Source organism: Artibeus jamaicensis, unplaced genomic scaffold (genome assembly GCF_021234435.1).
Source record: "Artibeus jamaicensis isolate MK-2021 breed Jamaican fruit bat unplaced genomic scaffold, CSHL_Jam_final contig_729, whole genome shotgun sequence".
NCBI classification, from domain to species: domain Eukaryota; kingdom Metazoa; phylum Chordata; class Mammalia; order Chiroptera; family Phyllostomidae; genus Artibeus; species Artibeus jamaicensis.
Window position 1 is genome coordinate 179,222 of NW_026521939.1, and position 23,810 is coordinate 203,031.

General features: G+C 40.2%; 1 protein-coding gene across 1 annotated transcript in view; it reads right to left on the reverse strand.

Annotated features, from left to right (window-relative positions):
• Positions 1 to 22,313, reverse strand: part of VKORC1L1 (vitamin K epoxide reductase complex subunit 1 like 1) — a 78,290-nt gene extending 55,977 nt beyond the window's left edge. The window contains exon 1 of the mRNA XM_037153096.2: positions 21,933 to 22,313. Coding sequence (XP_037008991.1) covers positions 21,933 to 22,294 — 362 coding nt within the window. The 5' untranslated portion in view covers positions 22,295 to 22,313. The remainder of the gene's footprint in view (positions 1 to 21,932) is intronic.
• Positions 22,314 to 23,810: the final 1,497 nt, after the last annotated feature.

Sequence of the window (23,810 nt, forward strand, 5' to 3'; positions counted from 1 at the left end):
GATTGCTCTATCCAGCAAAATTTTCATTTAGAATGAAAGGACAGATAAAGTGCTTCTCAGATAAGATCAAGTTCAAGGAGTTCATCATCACCAAGCCCTAATTATATGAAATGTTAAAGGGACTTATCTAAGAAAAAGAAGATAAAAAAGATGAACAGTGAAAGGACAACAAACTCACAGTTATTAACAACCACACCTAAAACAAAAGCAAGCTAAAAGGACAGCTAGATCAGGAGTGGAACCATAGAAATGAAGATCACATGGAGGGTTAGCAACAGGGAAGTGGGAGAAGAAGGAGGGAGAAGGTACAGAAAATAAGTAGCATAGACAGTAGATAGAAAATAGATAGGAGGGAGGGTAAGAATAGTAGGGCAAATATAGAATCTAAAGAACTTGAGACACGTGGTCATAAACTAAAGGGGAAGGGAATAGTGGGGGAGGGGTGTGCAGGGTGGAGGGGAATGAAGGGGGGAATGGAACAACTGTAATGGCATAATCAATTAAATATATTCCAAAAAAAACTAGACACAAAAAAGATTTCCTAAATGATCCAATCTATGCGAAGATCACAAACAAGTAAAACTCTACGGATGGAGGTCAGAAGAGTGGTGATCACTGGAGGACATGGTACTGAGTGGGAAGAGCACACAGAGAATCTGGGGGTGCTGGAGATAGTCTACGTCTTCATCTATGTGGTGGATACGTGCATAACTTACTGAGTTGGATCCTTAAACTACATGTACTTTCCTATCTGGGAACTACATCTCAATAAAAGTTTGTTTTTTTAATTTTTTTAAAGTGAGATAACAAGTTAGCCTTCCTTTTTCTCTAATGGCTATTCAGCTGACCCAATACTATTTATTGAAAAATTGTTTTCACCCTTATCACATACAACATTTCTATAAATCAGGCTACTTCAATACTCTCAACTGTTCCATTGATAACCTGTCTACTCTGGTGCTCTTAATTACTTTGTCTTTAGTACAGACATTAATAGCACTAATCTGCCCTTCATATATATCGATTTTCATAATTTTTATGATGTTTTTTCATTTAAACATTACAATCAAGTTTTTAAAAGCTTGTTAAGCCCTGGACGATGTGGCTCAGTTGGGTGGACATCATCCTTCAAACCAAAAGGTCACGGGTCAAGGCACATGCCTACACTGGGAGTTTGATCCCCCATTTGGGGCACGTATAAAAGGCAAAGGCAACCAATCATTGTTTCTCTCACACATCCATGTTTCTCTCCCTTTCTCTTCCTCCCTTCCCCTCTCTCTAAAATCAATAAGCATGTGCTGGGATGAGAATTAAAAGTAACAATTTTAAAAAGCCTATTAAGGTATTAGTTGGGATTACACTGAATTTACAGATTATATTTGATCAACTCCAAGATACTTTTTATGTAAGATGTATAATTATTTTATGTGGCACTAAAAAAGGACACTGCCATACTATGACATATGCTGCCTTATGACTCAGGGTTTTTATTTTATGCCTATTGAAGGAGCTCTTTTCTGTTAAGACTTAAATTCTGTTTTGTCTTTGTATCACATGAGTTATGGTTATAAAGGAATATAAGTGAAATAAATTATGTTCCTAAAAACTTCTTCATCACTACGACATGGCCAGAAGTAATTAGAAGATGCCATAAATTTTAAGGCATATCTGAATTTTCGAAATGACAAAAATGAAAAAGTGTAACATACGATATGAACTATGGCAGTTTAGAGAGGATACTACTATCTTCTCAATGGGAGTTACCTTATCCAAGAACAAATTAAGTTTCAACATTTATTCAATTCTCTTACGCCTGTTAGTAAAGTTTCACAATATTTTTCAAAAATATCCTTTATTTTCTTATTAAATTTATTTCTATGTAGACCTTCTCCTTTAAAAGTTCTGTTGATATCTATAAAACATTATTGATAAAAAATTAAAGACCAAAACACATGAAAAGATAATGTTCATAAGTTGGAAGACTCATCAGTATAAAGATTTCAATTATCCCTAAACTGAAAATTGAATTTTCAATGCAATTCCAATCAAAATCCTCTAACACATATTCTTGTGGAACTTCACAAGCCCATTCTAGAATGTATATGTAAATGCAAGGGGTCAAAAATAACCAAAACTAATAGATATCAAGCTTTATAAAACTAGAGTAGTAATTCTCCAACTTTTATTCTGAGTAATTCTCAACCTCCTACAAATTATTGAGCCTCTAAAGAGTCTCAGTTTATGTGAGTGTATCTATTACATTTATCATGTCCAAATTAAAACAGAAAAAGTTTTAAATATTATTTATTTAAAAATAACAAGAAACCCACTACATGTTAACAGAAATAACATTATGAAAAATAACTTTTTCAAAAGGAAAAATATTTAGAAGAGTGGCCCTGTTTTACATTTTTGTAAATCTCTTTCATATCGGGCTTAAGAGAAGACATCTGGACTCTGGTATTTGCTTCTGTATTCAATCTGTTTCAGTACCACGTATCATGTAGCCTCTGGAAAACCTACTGCACACTCATGAGAGAGAATGAGGGTGAGTAAGGCAAATAATTTTATTATTACTATGAAAATAATTTTGACTTTGAAGACCCACTACAAAGGTCTCAGGGACCTGACATGGTCCCAGGATAACTACTGAAATAAAGTACTTATGACAGTGGTACACTGACGCATGGACAGACAACTAGAGGAACAAAACGGGAGGACCCGGACAAATCCCTGTATGTATACAATCAGCAGATATGTCACTAACATGACTCTACAGAGATGGGGAGGCTGGTCTTTTCAGTAAGTGGTGGTGCCACAATAATTAAATACTCATATAGGAAAAAAAATTGACCCTTGTCTCACACCATTAAAAATTCCACACAACCCTGGCTGGTGTAGCTCAGTGGATTGAGTACCAGCCTGCAAATCAAAGGGTCACTGGTTCAATTCCCAGTCAGGGCACATGCCTGGGCCTGGGAATTGAACCAGTTGCCGGCCAGGCACCCAGTTGGGGATATCCGAGAAAACAACCACACATCAATGTTTCTCTCCCTCTCTTTATCTCTCCCGTCCTCTCACTCTACAAAAAAATAAATAAAATCCTTTTTAAAAATCCACATAAAGTATACCTTTATCACCAGGATACAAAATGTTCTAATTATAAAGAAAAAGATTGACATATTTACCTTCATTAAAATTAAGAATTCCTGTTGATCAAAAGATACCTTTAAGAAAATAAACGGCAAGGAAGGTAAGTCACAGTGGAAGAGGATGTCTGTAACACAAATGAGTAAGACAAAGACAGAATACAAGGATGAAAAATGGGCTAAAGGCTTAAATGGGACCTTAATAAATCCTTCGAAGAAAAGATATCCAAAGGCCAATAAATATAAGAAAGGCTGTTCAACCTCACTAGTAAACAGAAATGCAAATTAACACCAACCAGGAGTGTTAAGTAATAGAGCCATCCATTCTGGGAAATTTTTCCGTAGTTTCTAATAGAAGTAAACACATACCCTATGGCCCAAAAATCCACTCCTGAATGTATACCCAAGACAGATGGGTATATATCTATATACACTCATGAGACTGTTTATAGCAGCTTAATTTGCAGTAGCCAAAACCTAGAAATAATAAGAAAAGGATAATCATACAATGTAAGCAATAGAAAAAGAATAACTGATAAACCAACAACTTAAATGAACTGTAAAAACAAACAAACAAAACCATTATTCTGGGCAAAAGAAGCCAGACACACAAAAAAGCACATGCTGTTATAAGCTCATTTACAGGACGTTCAAGAAACAGGCAACACAAATTTATAGTGTTGGGCTGGGACTCCTCCCCATTTTTATCCACCACAGGTGAGTGTGGGACCAGCCCCTCCTCTTATGCATCTCTGCCCCTCCTAGTAGGGGCTGAGACGCCCCTCCTGGTAGAAGTCAAAACACTATGTCAGAACAACAGCTTCTGTCTGAATGGAAAGGAGCATAAGAGAACTTTCTAGGGTGAAGGAAATGTTCTATGTCTTCATCTGAGTAGTGGATACATGTATACATAAATAAAGTCTTCAACCTATACATTTACTTTTTTTAATATCAGACAAACTGGACTTTTTTTTACTGTTGACACTACAACCTATACATTTGAAATTTTTGCATTTTATGAAATGAAAATATACCTCAATTACACATAAAAATCCATTAAATAGATATCAGAATGGTCAATAAAATTTAACAGATTGACAATTCTAAAGCTTGACAAACAGAAAAACAGGAATTCTTATCCATATTTTTGGACCACAAAACGCACCTAGGTTTTAAAGGAAAATAAGAAAAAAAAGTTTGGAGGAAAAAAATGTGGTAAAATATTTAATAACATAAGTAACATAATATTTCACCAACGTAAATGCAAACAGAACTCAACAGCAGCATTAACAACCATTATTCCTCCCCAATTGGGGGGGGGGGCATCTTATAGTCTGAAAAATAAGGTATATATTGTAGGCAGAAACCTAAACTAGTGCAACCACTTTGGAAAACAGTCTGGCATTAGCAACAAAAATTAAAGATAAACAAAAATGTTCAGAGCAGCATTATTCATAATTACTGCAAAGTGAAAACAATTTAAATGTTCATCCCAAAAAAGAGTAAATAATTCAACTGTGATATATTCGTATAAGACTATTATTCAGCAATGACAAACTACAGCTCCATAAAACAGGATAAAAATTCACAAAATAATGTTGAGTAAAAGCAGCCAGAGTAAAAATTACCAACTATATCGTTCCATTTATATAAAGTTGAAAAAGGGGCAAAACTAAACTAGTTTTGGTGCAACCTTAGGTAGACAAACAAGGGTAGACACCCAAGTTTGGGTGCAACCTTAGGTAGAAAAATAAGAAAGTGATTATCATAAAATTCAAGAGAGAGGTTACTCCTGAAAAGGAGAAGGTAGAAGGAGGGCTTTCTGGAGCCCTTGACAATCACCTCTTTGGTGCCCTCAATGTTCATTACAAGGGTTATGCTTTGTAATGATTACATCCAAAGAAAATGCAAAACTCAGTGACTTTTCTGTATGTATGTTACAAATCAGAACAAAAAAAGGTTAAAAAAATCAATTGGACCTGGTGACTGACTGGATTTAGTGGGGGGGAGGAGAGGGTGAAGAAATGACCAAGGACAAGTCACAGGTTTCTGACTTGCACAACTGCTTGGGTGTTTACGCCTTTCACAGAGATAGCAAACAGCATCTTGGATATGTTAATTTATAGTACTTTTGATACTTCTAAGTAGAATGTCCAGCAGGTGATTAGAGATGCGGAAGTAGGGCTAAAAAGAGAAGTCCAGACCTGAATATAAATTCTGGATTCTCCCTAAGTGAAGCCATGGACATGGATGTGACTGTTAGGCAAGAACACTGACAAAATGTGTAGGGCTGATCCCAGGTACATTAACATTTAATGGGCCAGTACAGGAGGATACGCCAGTAAAGAAAACTGAGAAGGAACCAAGTGGTAGCAGGAAAACCAAGAACATGTCATGAACCATTAAGCAAGGGAAGAACACATCTCATACCTAAGTCACTCACGGCAGGCTGATGCATAGTTAAGAAAGGTTATGGGTTATATGCAATACTCAGCAAGCCAGTTTTTACTCCACCTCTTTCTCGTTGATTTGTGAGAAGCAACAACCCAAGTGAGAATGCTTCTGAGAGTGGCTGAAAGTTTTAGCTATCTTAAGAAGCAAGAAATAAAAGCCCCTCTCATTCTTTTTTTCTCCCTGACTTTCACTGAGATGGAATAGGACAGACGTGAGAGTACTAATGGGGCCTGTGTGCTACAGTGTAAGAATCACCATTAAAAGGTCAACGCAAAGGTGTGGGCTCGTTTTTCTTTTTCCCTGTGACGTAAGTGGTATGAGAAGCCTTCAAGACCGGGCTTTTTCATGTCCAAGTGAGAGCCGGAGCCAAACCTCCTACTTGGGCAGCAAAGGCCTGAGGCACGTGGCCAAGGCCAGATCAGCAGTCAGCCAAGACAAATGGGTTCTCTCTGATTACATGGCCCTCTGAGCACTGATAGGAATGAAGTAGAGCAGGCTTCAGTCACATCACAAGGAAAAGATCTAGCTGTGTTTGAGAAATGGGGAGGTGTAAGTGGTCTATCTCACACTGTTTCAGTTTGAAACAAATTAAGCCTAACTAGATTTTAAAAAGAGCATTTCCACATGAACAACTGGGCTCGTTATAGCCTTTTGTCTTAAGAGTTTGGTATCCAAGTCCTGGTTAAGAATAAAATGCAAAGTATTTGAGTTTTTCATTTGTCAGTACAAATATTTAATACAAATCTCTCCCTCAGGGACCCTAGAGAATTGAAAATAGCAGCTGTTGACTGAAGAGAATTCTAATATTCCTTGGATCCCCAACTGCAATACCATCACAAAATGTCTCGATTTCTAGTACTACATAAATCACATACAAAACAAATGGCCATCTAGGTTAAATAGTATCAGATCAAAACTCCAAAATAAATACAGAGATTCAGTATTTTTGTTCCTTAATGGGAAGATCTGAGTGAAGACCGACTGTTTCCCATACTCATCAATAAAGTCAGTACCATTCTATTAAAAAACGCAGGGGATGTTTTTAGAGCTCATTAAAATAAATTTTAAAATTTATCTGAAACAGTAAATGCATGAAAATAGCCAGCAAAATTTTGAAAATGAGGGTATTTGTCCTATCATATATCAAACTTAAGGTATAAAGTCACAGGGGAGAAGGGAACTGTGTAATGGAATGGTGTGGAAACAAACATTATCAGTGGAACAGAACAGAGAATCCAAAAAGATGCCCTAGGTATATAAGGAAATGCTTATGGCATTTCGAATATGGACAAGTCAATAAATGAAAATAGGCAAAAACCTATTAATTTAGAAAAAAGGTAAGATCCCTACCTCACACCAGATGATGAAGTAAACTCCACACAAATTTAAAGAGCTAAATATGAAAACAATTTTCAAATGAAATATATGAGTTAAAAAAAAAGCTTCAGCCCTAGCTGGTGCGACTCAGTTAGCTGGAGCATCATCCCATAGACTGAAAGGTAATGAGTCCAATTCCCAGTCAGGGCGCATATTAGGAAACAACCAATTTTTATATACTTAAAATACCTACAGGGAAAAGCTAAGTTGGCAGCTAAGGTAAACACAGCTTACCCCCTCGCATAAACACATCAAAATTACAGCTAAGCCACAGAACAACCATTACTCAGCACCACCAGAAATCGAGCTGAATGGAAGTCCTACACCTACAGAATTAAAGAAGAAACCATATGGAGACTGGTAGGAGGGGCGGAGATGCATAAGAGGAGGGGCTGGTCCCACACTCACCTGTGGTGGATAAAAATGGGGAGCAGTCCCAGCCCAACAACGGGCACCCCCTAGCTCACGTTCCAGTGCCAGCAACGTAAGTATCCATAACTTCTGGCTGTAAAAACCAGGGGGGATGAGCCTGAGATTGAGACAGAAGCTGCTGGACTCGCAAACAGTGCCTCTTAAAGAATCCATGAACGGACTTACTCAGACTCATTCCCTCTGAGCTCCAACATAGGGGCAGCAGCTTGAAAGGCACCAGAGGCAAACAGGGAAGAGCTTGAAGTATCTGGAATCATGGCAAGAGCTGGAGAACAGCTTTCTCACAGAGAAAAGTGTTGGCAGAGGCCACTGTTCCTTTGCTGAGCCCTCCCAATATAGAGCTGGCAGGCAGGCACCATATCTGAGACTCCATCAGTCTGGCTGGCTCACATTGCTTGCCACCCTCTGATGATTATCTGAGGCTCCACCCCACCCAACTTTTGGACCCATCCAAGCTGTTTCTATATGAATGGCTTGTCTTGGCTTACGATTCAGATTTTCCTAAATCCTCTCAAACAAGCAGAACCTGGACTCAGCATGCCCCATACCTCTTAATAAGTAGCCCCAAGTCCAGCACTAAGAGCAGCCAGCCTTGGTTCACCTGGCTTCGCTGGGCAACTGCAAGCCCAGCACAAGTAGCAGTCATCTGCAGATGGCGGCTTTGTAGCTTATGCCAGGTGGCCCCGGACAGAACACAGACAGTGGCTGACCTTGGAATGCACCTCACAGGAAGCCACAAAGCATGTACACCCAGCAGACAACTACAGACCATGTTGGAGCACCACAACCCAACTACCTCCATAAATGACATACTCCGTGGACACCAGACCCCTGCTAAAGTAAGTCCTGCTCAGTGGAGTGGGCCCCTGCAAAGCGGATACTCCATAGTGGTGGGAGGTTAGTGGTCAGTGGTTACAGCCAGTCCTTGCAGCTGACTGGCCTGAGTAAATCCCTCCCACTGACCTGCCAACAGCAATCAGGGCTCAACTACAAGAGGAGGGTGTACCTAGTCCACAAAAAGGGTGCATCTCGAGTACTCAGTTTGGGTGATAGGGGAGGCTGTGCCACTAGACCCTACAGGACACCTACTAGATTAGACCACTCTACAAAGCCAGGAAGTCAGAACAACTCTACCTAACAAATTGCACAAAGAAACACAGTGTGGCTGACAAAATGAGGAGAAAACAAAACAGCCCAAATGAAAGAACAGAACAAAACTCCAGAAAAAGAACTAAACAAAATGGAGACAAGCAATCTATCGGATGCAAAACTCAAAACACTGGTTATAAGGATGCTCAGTAAACTTAAGAGAAAAGCAAATGAATTCACAAAGAAACTTCAACAGCGTAAAAACGGACATGGACACCATAAAAAAGAACCAGTCAGAAATGAAGGATACACTAATGAAAATGAACGATTTACAGGGAAACAAGAGTAGAATGAATGAAGCTGAGAATCAAATCAGTGATTTGGAATATAAAAAAGCAAAAAAAACACCCATCAGAACAAGAAGAAAAAAGAATTAAAAAAAAACCAAGACAGCATAAAGAGCCTCTGCAATAACTTCAAGCATACCAACATCCACATCATGGGTGTGCTGGAAGGAGAACAGAGAGCAAGAAAGTGAAAACCTATTTGAAAAAATAGTGACAGAAGACTTCCCCAATTTGGTGAAGGAAACAGTCATACACATTCAGGAAGCCCAGAGTCCCAAACAAGATGAACCCAAACAGGCCTACACCAAGACATATCATAATTAACATGCCGAAGGTTAAAAACAAAGAGAGAATCTTAAAAGCATCAAGAGAAAAGCATTTAGGTACCTACAGGGGAGTTCCCATAAGGCTGTCAGCTGATTTCTCAAAAGAAATCTTGCAGCCTAGAAGCGATTGGCAAGTAATATTCAAAGGAATATTCAAAGTAATGAAAAACAAGGACCTAGAACCAAGATTATTCTACCCAGCAAAGCTATCATTTAGAATTAAAGGACACATAGTGCTTCAAAGACAAAAAAAAAGCAAAAGGAGCTCCTCACCAGCAAACCAGTATTATGTGAAATGTTAAAGGTATTTATTTAAGAAATAGACTTCCGCCAAGATGGAGGCATAGGTGGAGACGCCATGCTTTCTCACACAACCAAGTTTAGAGACAACAGAATATTAGCAACAGAAAACACAGCCAGAACACAGAAAATTGAACTTTTCGGAAGTCTGATAACAACAAATTCTTCAGCCTGACTGGTAAGAGGGGCGAAACCAGCAGCTGGCGGAGAAGGGTTGCACAGGAAAACTCGGTCAGACAGACTCAGGCGTGCAGAAACCAGGCACAGGGTTGGATCTAGTGAGCGACCCAGCAAGCGACTGCAGGAAAACAGCGAGGGAGCAGGACTGCAGGTTGACTGTGGTCGCGCATTGGTGCACAGATAGACAAGCAAGGGAGTGGGCGATTAGACGGGACCCAGCGGGACCCAGCAAGCCCCAGCTGCCAGCGGCAGCAGGGGCATTGCCATTTCCCCACTCTGACCCCACCCCCACATACAGCGTCACAACCCAGCGACCTGGGAGTCCAAGGCTCCGCTCCTCATACTTAATGGGCGAGAACAGACCAAAAATGGCTCAAGAAGATCTCAAAGCCCCAGAGTCTATAAATCTAAGTGAAGAAGAAATAGCAAAACTCTCAGATGCACAGTTTAAAACACTGGTGATCAGGATCCTCACAGAACTGGTTGATTATAGCCACAAATTAGACAAACATATGAAGGCGAAACTAATTGAAATGAATGGAATTGCACAGGAAACCAATAATGATGAAAAAGAAACTGGGACTCAAATCAATGGAGTGGACCAGAAAAAAGCAAATAATGGCCAAACAGAAAAGAGTGAAGAACCAAGAATTCAAAAAAAATGAGGAGAGTCTTAGGAACCTCCAAGACATCTTTAAGCGCTCCAACACCCGAATTATAGGGGTACCAGAAGGGGGAAAGGCACAGCCACCAGTGGAAAACATATGTGAACAAATAATAAAGGAGAATGTCCCCAATCTGGCAAAGGAAATAGAATTCCAGGAAATCCAGGAAGCTCAGACAGTCCCAAAGAAGTTGGATCCAAGAAGAAACACACCAAGGCACATCATCATTACATTAGCCAAGATTAAAAGGAAGGAGAGAATCATAGAAGCAGCAAGAGCTAAGGGGACAGTCACCTACAAAGGAATTCCCATCAGACTGTCAGCTGATTTCTCAAAAGAGACCTTACAGGCAAGAAGGGGCTGGAAAGAAGTATTCCAAGTCATGAAATACAAAAACCTACATCCAAGATTGCTCTATCCAGCAAAGCTTTCATTTAGAATGGAAGGGCAGATAAAGTGCTTTTCAGATAAGGTCAAATTCAAGGAGTTCAACATCACCAAGCCCTTGTTAAAGGGACTTACCTAAGAGAAAGAAGATAAAAAAGATGAACAGTGAAAGGACAGCAAACTCACAGTTAGTAACAACCACACCTAAAACAAAAGCAAACTAAGAGGACAGCTAGATCAGGAGCAGAACCATAGAAATGAAGATCACATGGAAGGTTAGCAACAGGGGAATGGGAGAAGGAGAAGGGGGGAGAAGGTACAGAAATTAAGTAGCATAGATGGTAGGTAGAAAATAGATGGGGGGAGGGCAAGAATAGTATGAGAAATACAGAATCTAAAGAACTTGAGACACATGGTCATAAACTAAAGGGGAGTAATGTTGGGGGAGGGGAGTGGAGGGGAATGAAGGGCAGAAATAGAATTGTAATGGCATAATTAATAAAATATATTTAAAAATTAAAAAATTAAAAAACATTTCTAAGATATATACAGTCAAGACTCAAGAGAAGAAATTCAAAACAAAACAATGAGATGACATTTGCATATATCAAATCAATAAAGGTCTAAAAAATAAAAATGCCCGCTAGTGGCAAAGATACGGAACACCTAGCATTCTCTAATATTAACGGTGGAATTATGACATGAGAAAACAGTTGTAACATGTTAAATTAGGAAAAAAGAGATATTCACAGTAATCCTGAGTTAGACATTATTATTTTCTTTTTTTAAAACTTTTTAAAAAAGATTTATTTGTTTACTTATTTTTAGAGAGAGGAGAAGGAAGGGACAAAGAGAGGGAGAGAAACATCAGTGCTCCAGAGAAACATCATTTGTCCTTTGCACACCCCCAACCAGGGACCTGGCCCGCATCTCAGACATGTACCGTGAATGGGAATCAACCACAACCTTTCTGTTTGCAGGATGATGCCCAATCCACAGAGCCACACCAATCAAGGCTAGACACTATTATTTTCCTCATACCATGGAGGAAACTGAGATATGAGAGATCGAGTTACAGACCCAAGATTTCAATCCAGGTATTCTTGCTCTAGAGTCTGTGATCTTAACTAAGCACGATGCACAGGAGGAAATAAATAAAACTCTTAAAACACAATGTAAAGAATACCCCACTTTAATTTCGATTTTGTCATAGATCTTCCACTATTTTACTTCTCTAATATAATGATTGTTTTTAAAAAGGTCAATAATCAGACAACAGCAATAACAGGATCCTTGAAATGCCTCTTTTGTTAATAACAAAAGAAACTTTACAGATCATAATATGACTTAAAACATTTTTTATAGAAAGGACTTTTCAAAATGAAATTTTATGTGAATCTGCAATGTGAGAAACAGATTAAAGCAGTATTTTACCAGTGTATTTTAAAAGCTCGAATTTATAACATTTACAATGAAGTGCTTCTGATGAACACAAACTTTAAATCGTGGATGATTGGAGCATTCAAATTAGTTTTTTTAATTGCACAATGTAAAAAAAAACTGATTCACAGATATCAACAGTCTGCAAAAAAGAGGGGTTTTTGCTTTAAACAGTGCATTAATGCTATCTAATAATTTTATTAAACCTGTGCAAGTATAATAAAATAGAACAATTCTAAATTAAATACCTAATATTAAGGAATGAGAATACTCAATAATCACAAATATTTGGGGAAAAAATAAAAATATAGCCCTGGCTGATGGTGTGACTCAGTGGATTGAGCAGTAGCCTGTGAACCAAAGGTTGCTGGTTCAATTCCTGGTCAGGGCACATGCCTGGCTTGTGGGCCAGGTCCCAGATCAGGGTGTAAGAGAGGCAACAGAGTGATGTACCTTGATCACATTGATGTTTCTTTCCCTCTCTTTCTCCCTCCCTTACACACTCTCTAAAAAATTTTAAATTTATTTATTTATTTATCTTTAGAAGGGAAGGGAAAGAGAGAAGGAGAGAAATATCAATGTATGGCTGCCTCTCATGTGTCCCCTGCTGGGAACTGGCCTGCAAACCAGGCATGTGCCCTGACTGGGAATCGAACCTTGATCTTTTGGTTTGCAGGCCCGCGCTCAATCCACTGAGCTATACCAGCCAGGGCAATAAAATCTTTTTTAAAAAAATCAAAAAATATATACTAACCAGGACATCAGGATATTATACATAAGGTAGTGATGTGTTATTGCATGATGTAGTGAGAGTTCTACAGCAGTGAATTTGCTTATATGATTATACACTGGCAAACAAGCACCGGCCTAAATTTTTAAAATACCAATATAAAGCTACAATCTTTCTAATCAATAGAATTGTTTAAAATTCAAGTATATGCACAAAGAAAGCAAGAAATTCTATAACAAGGGCTGTTATCCTGAGTTACAGATGTTATGGATAATTTTTTACTTTTGCTTAATTTCCCTCCGATATTCTAAATACACTGCTTTTTTTCTTTGCCTCTTTACTTTTTATTCTAAAATAATTATAAATCACAGGAAAGTTCCAAGCACCCTTCACCTCACCTTCCCCAATGGTAACATCTTGCATAAGTCTAGTACAAAAATAACACAACCAGAAAACTGACCCTGTACAATCCAGAGTTTACTCAGATTTCACCAGTTTTACAAGCACTATGTGTGTTCATGTGTGTAGTTCTACGAAATTTTATCACATCTGTAGCTTTGAGAAACCACAATTGAGATGCAGAACTGTTCCCTCCCCAGAAGGTTCCCTTCCCTCATACTACCTCCATTACCATACCACCTCCTCCCCCATTCCTAACTCCTGGTGACCCTTACTCTGCTCCGTTATTTATCATATAATTTTGTTATTTTGATATTATATAAGCAATCATTTATCATGTAAACTTTTAACTTTAGGTGCTTTTTTCTGCACCTAGCATTAACTCCTTTGAGATAGCCTAGCAATACAAATCCATCCATAGTCTCTGAAGTGTTAAAATTTTGCATGATGTGCATTTGAGCTTATATAAATGTTTATAGTGTTTTAAAGTTTAAAATGTTAAAATGTGAATCAAATGCTTATGAAATTACTGTTGTACTGACACAGAACTAGGATTCTGGGAAACAAATTTAAACAACTGATAACCTAGTACAGATCTACTGCAATCTACTACAAAATACTCTACAGAAGAGAAAGTCTCAGTGCTTACCTGTGTTTGCAAGAACACATGGCTTATAAGAATGCCTGGTTCAGCATTTTTCTGGGCAAGCTATAGATTCCAGTCCCTTCCCAACCCACATCAGTCTGGATTACATTAATAGTCCCTCACATGGCCACTGTTTTTAGCTTGCCCTCATGCTTTTCCTCATGCTGTTCCTTTGAGTTCTTCTGACTCAAGGAAATGAATTCCTCTTAACTTCCTCCTTCTGCATAGTGATTTAGCCAGCAACATAGCCCAGGCCCAACTCTCCCGTCTCTGTGCAGCAGGTCTTCATGACTCAACACCTCACAGAAAAAGGGCTACCCCACCCTAGTACAGATTCAGACTAACACATTTTTCCCTCCCTGCTCCACTCCCTATGCCTAAATCCACTTCATCTTTCTTCCCTAGGCTATTCTGTTAAATCTTCCTGATAACTTACCCTACTGCCTTTATGTTCTCTAAGTATGTGTGTTACAAATGACGTATCTTCCTAAGTTTAGACCTAGAAGGTAAACATTCCAGGAACTTACTTCTAGAACACCATGCCTTCATAATAATGTCCTTGCTTTAAAAATTGCTCTGCCCTGGCTGGTGTGGTTCAGTGGACTGAACACTGGCCTGGGAACTGAAAGGTTGCAGGTTTGATTCCCAGTCAGGGCACACACCTGAGTTGTGGACCAGGTCCCTGGGTGGCGACCTGTGAGAGGCAACCTCACACAAGGATATTTCCCTCTGCCTCTCTCCCTTCCCCCTGCCTCTGAAAATAAATAAAATCTTAAAAGAAAAAAAATCTTTAGTTTCAAAAACATATATACATACATAAAATTGCTCTGGGCATGTAAAAGCTACAATATAAAAAAGGCATTTTGGCACACAGAAATAAAAAAAATTGGCACCAATATTTGCATATTTTAAAACATTTGGCTGATATGGGCATCACTATATCAACATTAGATTTAAAAAGAATTTAAAGCAGTGGTAAAAAGCTTCGACTCTTGAACCAGACTGCCTGGGTTTGAATCAGGCCTCTGCTACTACATTATCTAAACCAAGTTTCACTTATATTCTGTGTAACTCAGTTTCCTCACCAAGTGCCTCACAGGCCCTGACTGGTGTAGCTCAGTGTATTGAATATCATCCTGCGAATTCAAAGTTCACCAGTTTGATTCCTGGTCAAGGAATATGCCTTGGGTTGCAGGCTGGGTCCCCAGTTGGGGGTATGCAAAATTGACATTTCTATTGCACAGCCATGCTTTTCTGCCTCTCTTTTTCCCTCCCTTCCCCTTCCTCTGGAAATAAATAAAATCTTTTTTTAAGTGCCTCACAGGACCACTATGAAAATTAAATAATATACGCAAAGCATTTAGAACACAGTAAGCATTATTTAATTATTAACAGTTATCTCTAATTCATAGCAGTCCAGATTCACCTCTCTGTAATATCGATCTATTCCTCTTGAATTCTTTGAGTTCATATTGCTTCTAAAATTTTGATACCAAGAAACAACGATAACATAACAATCTATATTTTATTTATCCAATTCATTTAGCCAAAACCAACTACTAGAAAACGTGGACATCACTCTTAGTAATATTCTTGTGAATATGTCTCCTCAGTCATGGGAAACAAAAGAAAAAATAAACAAATGGGACTATGTCAAACTAATGGGTTTATGCACAAGCAAAGGAGGCCATCAACAAAATGAAGACAACCCACTAAATGGAAGAAATTCACCAATGATACATCTGATAAGGGGGTTAATATAAGCAACTCAAACAACATAACACCAAAAAAAATTAAATGATCTAATTTAAAAATGGGCAGAAGACCTAAATAGACATTTCCTAAAGAAGACATACACATGGCCAATAGACATGTGAAAAGATGCTCAGCAACACTAATCATCACAGAAATGCAGATTAAAACCACAATGAGATACCGCCTCACAGAATCCTGTCAGAATAGCTATTGTCAATAAATCAACAAACATCAGGATTTGAGGACTTCCAGCCAAGATGGAGGCGTAGGTGGAAACACTGTGCCTCCTCGCACAACCAAGTTTATAGACAACAAAGTTTTAGTAACAAAAAACGCAACCAAAACACAGAAAATTGAACTGTACGGAAGTCTGACAACAACGAACCACTCAGTCTGACAGGTAAGAGGGGCGGAGTCAGAGGCTGGAAGAACGAGGTCATGCAGAAAAAAGTGGCCGGTCAAACCCAGGAGCCCAGGCGGCAACTGGCAGATCCCAGGTGTGGGGTGGCAACTGGTGGACCCAGTAGGGCACAAGGTGGCTGGCTAACTGTGGTCACACAATCCAGCACAGATAAACCAGGCAAAGGAGGGGGCAGTGAGACAGACCGCATAGGCTAGGGCCCCAGCAATGGGAATTAAAGCCTAAAAGCACCAATTAGAAAACTTTCTGGGTCAAGGTGCCAAGAGAAACTACCAGGCTCACAGAGAGTTTGTTGGAGAGACCCACAGGGTCCTGGAGGGTGCACAGGCCCACACACCCAGGAGCTGGCACCAGGGGGGGGGCCCGGTTTGCTTGTGGGAAGCAACAGAGGGGACCGAAATCCGAGAGAGAGCAGAACAAATGCCATTGCCCCTCTCTGACCCTGCCCCCACATACAGCATCACAAACCAGCAACCTGGGTGCCCCAGCCCTGGTGAACAGCTAAGGCTCTGCCCCTCATATGTAACAAGCATGAACAGACCAAAACATTATGGCTCAAGAAGAACTCAAAGCCCCAGAGCCCATACATCTAAGCGAACGAACAAGAAATAGCCAACCTATCAGATGCACAGTTCAAAACACTGGTGATCAGGATGCTCACAGAACTGGTTGATTTTAGTCACAAATTAGAGGAACATATGAAGGCTAAACTAATTGAAATGGAGGGAAATGCACAGGAAACCAATAGTGATGGAAAGGAAACTGGGACTCAAATCAAGGGAGTGGACCAGAAGAAAGAAAAAAATAACCAAACAGAAAAGAATGAAGAAACAAGAATTCAAAAAAATGAGGAGAGGCTTAGGAACCTCCAGGACATCTTTAAACACTCCAACATCCGAATTATAGGGGTACCAGAAGGGGAAGAGGAGCAGCAACAAGTGAAAAGCTTATGTGAACAAATAATGAAGGAGAACTTCCCCAATCTGGCAAAGGAAATAGAATTCCAGGAAATTCAGGAAGCTCAGAGAGTCCCAAAGAAGTTAAGACCCAAGAAGGAACACACCAAGGCACATCATCATTACATTAACCAAGATTAAAATGAAGAAGAGAATCCTAGAAGCAGCAAGAGATAAGGGGACAGTCTCCTACAAAGGAGTTCCCATCAGACTGTCAGCAGATTTCTCAAAAGAGACCTTACAGGCAAGAAGGGGCTGGAAAGAAGTATTCCAAGTCATGAAAACCAAAGACCTACATCCATGATTGCTCTATCCAGCAAAACTTTCATTTAGAATGGAAGGACAGATAAAGTGCTTCTCAGATAAGGTCAACTTCAAGGAGTTCATCATCACCAAGCCCTTACTATATGAAATGTTAAAAGGACTTACCTAAGAAAAAGAAGATAAAAAATATGAACAGTGACAGAACAGCAAACTCACAGTTATTAAGAACCACACCTAAAACAAAAGCAAACTAAGAGGACAGCTAGATCAGGGGCAGAACCATAGAAATGGAAATCACATGGAAGGTTAGCAACAGGGGAGTGGGAGGAGGAGAAGGGGGGAGAAGGTACAGAGAATAAGTAACATAGATGGTAGGTAGAAAATTGACAAGGGGAGGGTAAGAATAGTATGGGAAATGTAGAAGCTTAAGAACTAGTGACACATGGACATTAACTAAACAGAGGGAGTAATGGGGGAGAGGGTGTGCAGGGTGGAGGGGAATGAAAGGGGGGAATGGGACAACTGCAATGGCATAATCAATAAAATATATTAAAAAGAAAAAATAAAGCAACAAACATCAAGTAATGGGGAGGATGTAGAGAAAAGGAAACCCTCATACACTGTTGGTGGGACTGTAAACTGGTACAGCCACTGTGGAAAGCAGTATAAAAGTTCCTCAAAAAATTTAAAAACAGAATTACCAGCCCTGGCTCAGTGGACTGAGCCCGGGCCTGTGACCCTGAGGATCGTGGTTTGATTCCCAGTCAGGGCACATATCTGGGTTGTAGGCCAGTTCCCAGCAGGGGACGCATAGGAGGCAACCACACATTGACGTTTCTCTCCCTCCCTCCTTCCCTTCCCCTCTAGAGATAAATAAATAAAATCTTTAAAAAAAAAGAACTACCATATGATCCAGAAATTCCACTTCCGGGTATTTATCTGAAGAAATCCAATACACTAATAAAAAAAATGATGTGTGCATCCCCTATGATTATTGCAGCATTACTTAAAATAGCCAGGATAAGGAAGTAACCCCAGTGTTCGTTGAAAAACAAATGGATAAAGATGTGATACATACTATATACAGTGGAATATTATTCAACCATAAAAAAGAATGAAATCTTGCCATCTGCAACATGGATGGACCTAGAGGGGATTATGCTAAGTAAAATAAGTCAGATTGAGAAAGGAAAATACTATATGATTTCACTTATATGTGAAATCTAAAAAACAAAATAAATGAACAAGAACAGAAACAGATTCACAGATACAGAGAACAAATTGATGGTTGCCAGAGGGGAAGGGGTTTAAGGAGATGAGTAAAAAAGGGAAAATGATTAAAAGTACAAATTCCCAGCTACAAAACCAGTCACAGGGACGTAACGTATTAGGAATATAGTCAATAATATTATAACTGTATGTGGTGTCAGATGGGTACAAGGCTTATCAGGATAATCACTTTGTAAGTTATATAAATGTCTAAGAACTATGTTGTATACCTGAAATTAACATGACATTGTATGTCAACTGTAATTAAAATTTTAAAAATTATTTATATGGTACTAGTTTTTTAAAGATGGGTGAGAGGTACTAGTCTAACATTTTGCAAAAGCCATTTTTTGAGGACTTAATGGTTTTCAAACACTATTTTTTGTTTTAAGAACTGCAGAATTATCAAGTTTATTAATCTTTCAAGATCATTTGTACTATTTTTATACAGAAACCTTTCTTAGAAGGGGTCTAATATAACTTACAGTAAAGACCTATAAAGAATATTATGGCCCTGGCTGGTGTGGCTCAGTGGATTGAGCGTGAGCCTGTGAACCAGAGGATCACGGTTCAATTCCCAGTCAGGTCACATGCCTGGGTTGCAGGCCAGGTCCCGGGTGGGGGACACATGAGAGGCAACCACACAGTGATGTTTCTCTTCCACTCTTTTTCCTTCCTGTCCCCTCTCTCTAAAAATAAGTAAATAAAATATTTTTTTAAAAAAGAATATTCTGCACAGCACTGACCAGCATGGCTCAGTTGGTTGGACATCATCCCATAAAGTGATAGGTTGCTAGTCCGATTACCAGTCAGGGCATATACCTGGGTTGCAGGCCAGGTCCCCAGGAGGGGGCATGTGAGAGGCAACCACACATTGATGTTTCTCTCCCTCTCTTTCTCCCTACTTTCTTCTCTCTAGAATAATAAAATGTTTTTTAAAAAAAATATTCTCTACATTATTTTGTTTCTTTTGCCACACTTTTAAAATAGTTTTAAATAGACTTTAAGTCTTTATACTCTGCCACAGAGTGAGCAATAAACACTAACACAATTCACATTTAAAATATGTAAGTGACTATACTTAAGAAGTTACACTACTTAAAGGTGTTTATCAGACACTACAAAAAAATATCTCTAATTGATGATTAACAGATGTAACTGAATCCAGGTATTGATACTATGTATCACCATGAATCCTATCATTCATCTGGTAAGTACATTTTAATACCACTCCCATCTAACATATAAAACAATTGAGGCTCCAAGAGGATAAATGACTAGCTTAAGACCACAGTCCAACAAGTGACTGAACTAGGAGCCCATCAGGGTCACTAAATGTCGGCTGGCAGGCTGGTGCAGGTTTGCCACAGTTTTTACTAATTTATATAAAAAATGAAGTCGAATTTTTAAAAAGTAAACTTTTTAATGTAGCTAAATGATTCCATTTAAAGGACTTTTATTCTGAGAATGTGTTGTTTCTAAACCAGTTTAAATATCCCTTTTTACAATGAAATGATGGTGACAGTAAATAGTGCTGTGGGTTACTGTTGCTGTTTTTATTGGTTATACCAGGAGGGCAAAAAACTGGCAACTCTATTCCAGTGTCCCAATTTGGGGGGGACATAATTCTTTTGAAATCCAAAAGTCTGAGAACTATTTCCTTATACAGTGATGCCTCCCAAAATACTAGAGGATTTTACACACATTCTCTCTCACTCTCTGTCACTTTTATGATTCTCTCATTAATCTCCAATCTATCTGAATTAGGATACTTAAGGACTGAGATATGAGAAGTGAGTTTCAGCTAATCACATGAGTTAATGCTGTATTCTGGTAGAGGACTTTCCTCAGGATTTTTCTTCATTGGTTATTTTTTCTCATCCTCTATCTTCAATTCTATTCACTCACACCTCATCTCAAACTTTCTTTCCCTAAAAGTCACATTTTTTAACACTACTGCTAAATGGCAATCAATACGTAAGTCAAATAAAAAAGATATTTAAAGCCTTTTTCACTTTAACAAAATAAAAAACTTTTAATGATGTCTATTCTACCTAATTCCAAAAGAATATTGGTCTATAAATCAGACTCAAGCCATCCTTAAATAGATGAAGCTTATAAATAGTTGTAAGACAAAAACTCCAATGCTAGCTTGTTCATGTAATCACCAATACGTAGGTCAAAATAAAACTAGTAAGCTTATACAATACTGTCTACCTAGCAATTTACAGGAGGGGAAGAAACTGTTCAAATGTGAGTAACTGTTAACAAATTCAAAATATTAGGCAGAGTAGGTCTCTATTATAATTGTAACCTATCAACTATGAAATCATTTCTTTCACATTTGCTACTTTTAAAACGAACCCTCCTAAATTAAAAAAGTCACTTTTAAGATATAAATTCCTCTTTTTTAAAGGAAGCTACCCAGGTAAATCTATTGCAGAAAATATAATGTAACAGATAAATCAACTACAGCATTTTAAAAAACCTATCAGCAAAATAAGCCAATAGTGTCAAACGTTTAAAAGTCACCCCAATTTCCAAAATATCACTCACTACACATGATCTACTCATATTTTACTCAAATTAAGCTTAAACTAGACCCAAACTCAAACCATTTCCCCGCCCTAAGACACAATGAAATATACGAGAGGGAACCCAAGAAATCAGATATGTTAAGTGCTGGCATCTTCTTCCAGAGTAGGGTCAAATTCGTGTTTGCCGGTAAATGTCACTGTTTCAAGAAGTCTGCAAATTCTCATTAGCGCTATAGAGTACAAAGAGGCCTGACCACGGAAACACCTGTCTTAGCATTGGGAAGTCAGAAGGAAATACTACCCGAGCCCACGCCGGTTGCACAGCCTTGGACTGCAGCGATGCCTGACCATGGGTAAGCTGTGACCTCCCGACTCCCAGGAGCAGGGTCCTAACACCCCTGACCCGCCTCCCCAAGCAAGAACGAGGAATTTGTCAAGCCTGCCGGGACCCACCCTCTATGAACCTCTATGAACCTCTCTCGCTTATTCCCAGTGTGGCCCCAGCCTGCCCAACCGCTCCCTGGTCCGCTCTGGCCTCCCGGCTACACTCTGCCACCTCATCCCTCCTCCCCAGTCTTGCGGCCCCACCACCTCCGCCCCGGAGGCCTGGTCTTGGGTCGGAGTCCCTGGCCACTGCCCCCCACCACCGCCCTCCCCACCCCCACTGGCCAGGCTCGCAGCGTTGTGGGTCCCTCAGTGGCCCGGGCCCCACCGACCCCCAGGCCCAAGCTCCTACCAGGCGTTCCCTACTCCCAGCCTCCGCCCTCACCCCACCGGCCGTTCTGGCCCGCTCCCTGGAGCCAGGATACCTGGAGGCAAGGGCAGCAGAGCACTTCACCCAGGGCCCCAGGTCGCAGAGGGCCCGGTGCTCGGGGTCCCGCTCCTTCTCCCGCTCCACGTGGTAGGCGTAGATGGAGAGCAGGATCCCAGCAGCGCACACTGCATACCGGGCCACCCGCTCCCACCGCGGCACCGACACTCTCAGCAGGACGGGCGCCGCCATCTTCCCCCCTCCTCCGCCGCCGCCGCCACCTCCTTCGCCGCGGCCGCTGCCTCCCTCCGCCTCCACCTCAGCAGCCGCCGCCCGTCGGGGCCCGACCCAGCCGCCACCGCCGCTGCCGCCGCTACCGCCAGCGCCTCCGCGGCCACCGCCACCGCCGCCTCGCCCCATTGGCTCCACCGCCTTCTCCAGGCCCCGCCCCTACAGGCGCGAGGCCCAACCGCCCCGAAAGGAGGGAGCCCAGCGCGGCGGGTAGGGCGCGCGCCAGCACTGAGGGAGGGAGGAGCAGAGCGTGCAACTGCTGGGGTGGGGCACACGACGGGCGGAGACAGAGGCTGTGCAGCGCCCCAGCAAGTAGGGGCTTAAGAAAGAGGAGGGGCCAAAAGAAGGGAAGGGCGGAGCTCCAGGAGAAAGGGTAGGGCGGGTGGTGTGGGAGTCGTGATCAATTGCCATCCTTTTTTTCTTTTTTTTCCATCATCACTTGATTATCTGTTGACATAATCTAAAATAATCCTGGCCAAATGCCCATTATTGAGCCAAGCTTGCATTACCTGATCTTCCCCAACACCACCTCCAGGCACCTGTTCAACAGGTGTGAAGATAACTATTTTTAAGTATTTCTAAACGCTTCGCTTCTCTGTAAGCTGAATTGAGATGGCTTAACATAATTCATGTAATATTGAAAAATATAAAAATTAACTAAAAAATCAGGATGATGAACCAAACAAGTCAGAATAAAAGACCAGGAGTAAGAACACACATTAAAAAGGCCATAAGATCTTGCATAATTATTACAATTGAGCTATTATATCTGGCTCTGAGCTTCTGGGTGACCAAAACTAAAAGGAAAACACCTGTGTGTTATTCTCACTGTCTCTAAGAAGAAACAAAACCATTTTTGGAGATGGTTAGCTTTTTCCTGGTTGTAGCTCTCAAAGATATTTCAGAAGCTTCCTATACTGATTTTGAGTAATTACTGTCCTTTTATTATCTATTGTTGGATAACAAATCACCTTAAACTTAGCAGCTTAAAGCAAAACAAAACCCTTTATTTTCTCACAGTTCCTGTGGGTCAGGAATTTGGGTGCTGCTTAGCTGGGGACACCTGGGAAGAAACTGAATGGTCCAGTTAGCTGGGTTTCTAGCTCAGGGTCTCTCACAGGGCTCTGGTCAGGTTTTGACAAGTCTGTAGGCATCTCAGGGTTGGAGAATCCTCTTTGTAGCTCACTCACGTGGCCTTTCTTCCAGCCAAGTTCGGCTATGTGTTTGAGGGGTTTTTTCTTAGAATATTTTATCTGGTATTTCTATATTTGTATTTCTGTATTTTGTGTTGGCTCAATCTACCATGCCAGAACCACATATCCAAAAAGATTTATATAAGCTTGTTCATTACCCCAGACTTGCTTCGCTGGGTTAGAATGCTGTACCCGACATTTTCTGCCAAAGTTTTGGAAAAAGTCACAGCAAGATACAGCAGGACCCTTGAGGTGTGGCAATAGCTGGCCAGAAAATTTTCTATAGCAGTCTGTGAAGGCCCAGGCTCCCAAAGCCCTTCAGGAAAGCACCACTCAAAGTGAATGTCCTAGGAAGAGGGGATGAATATTTCATCTTCTTATTCAAGGGATAATGGAATCCAATATTATTCCTTGTTGTCAGTACAGAGTAAATGCTCATTTTTAAATACTAA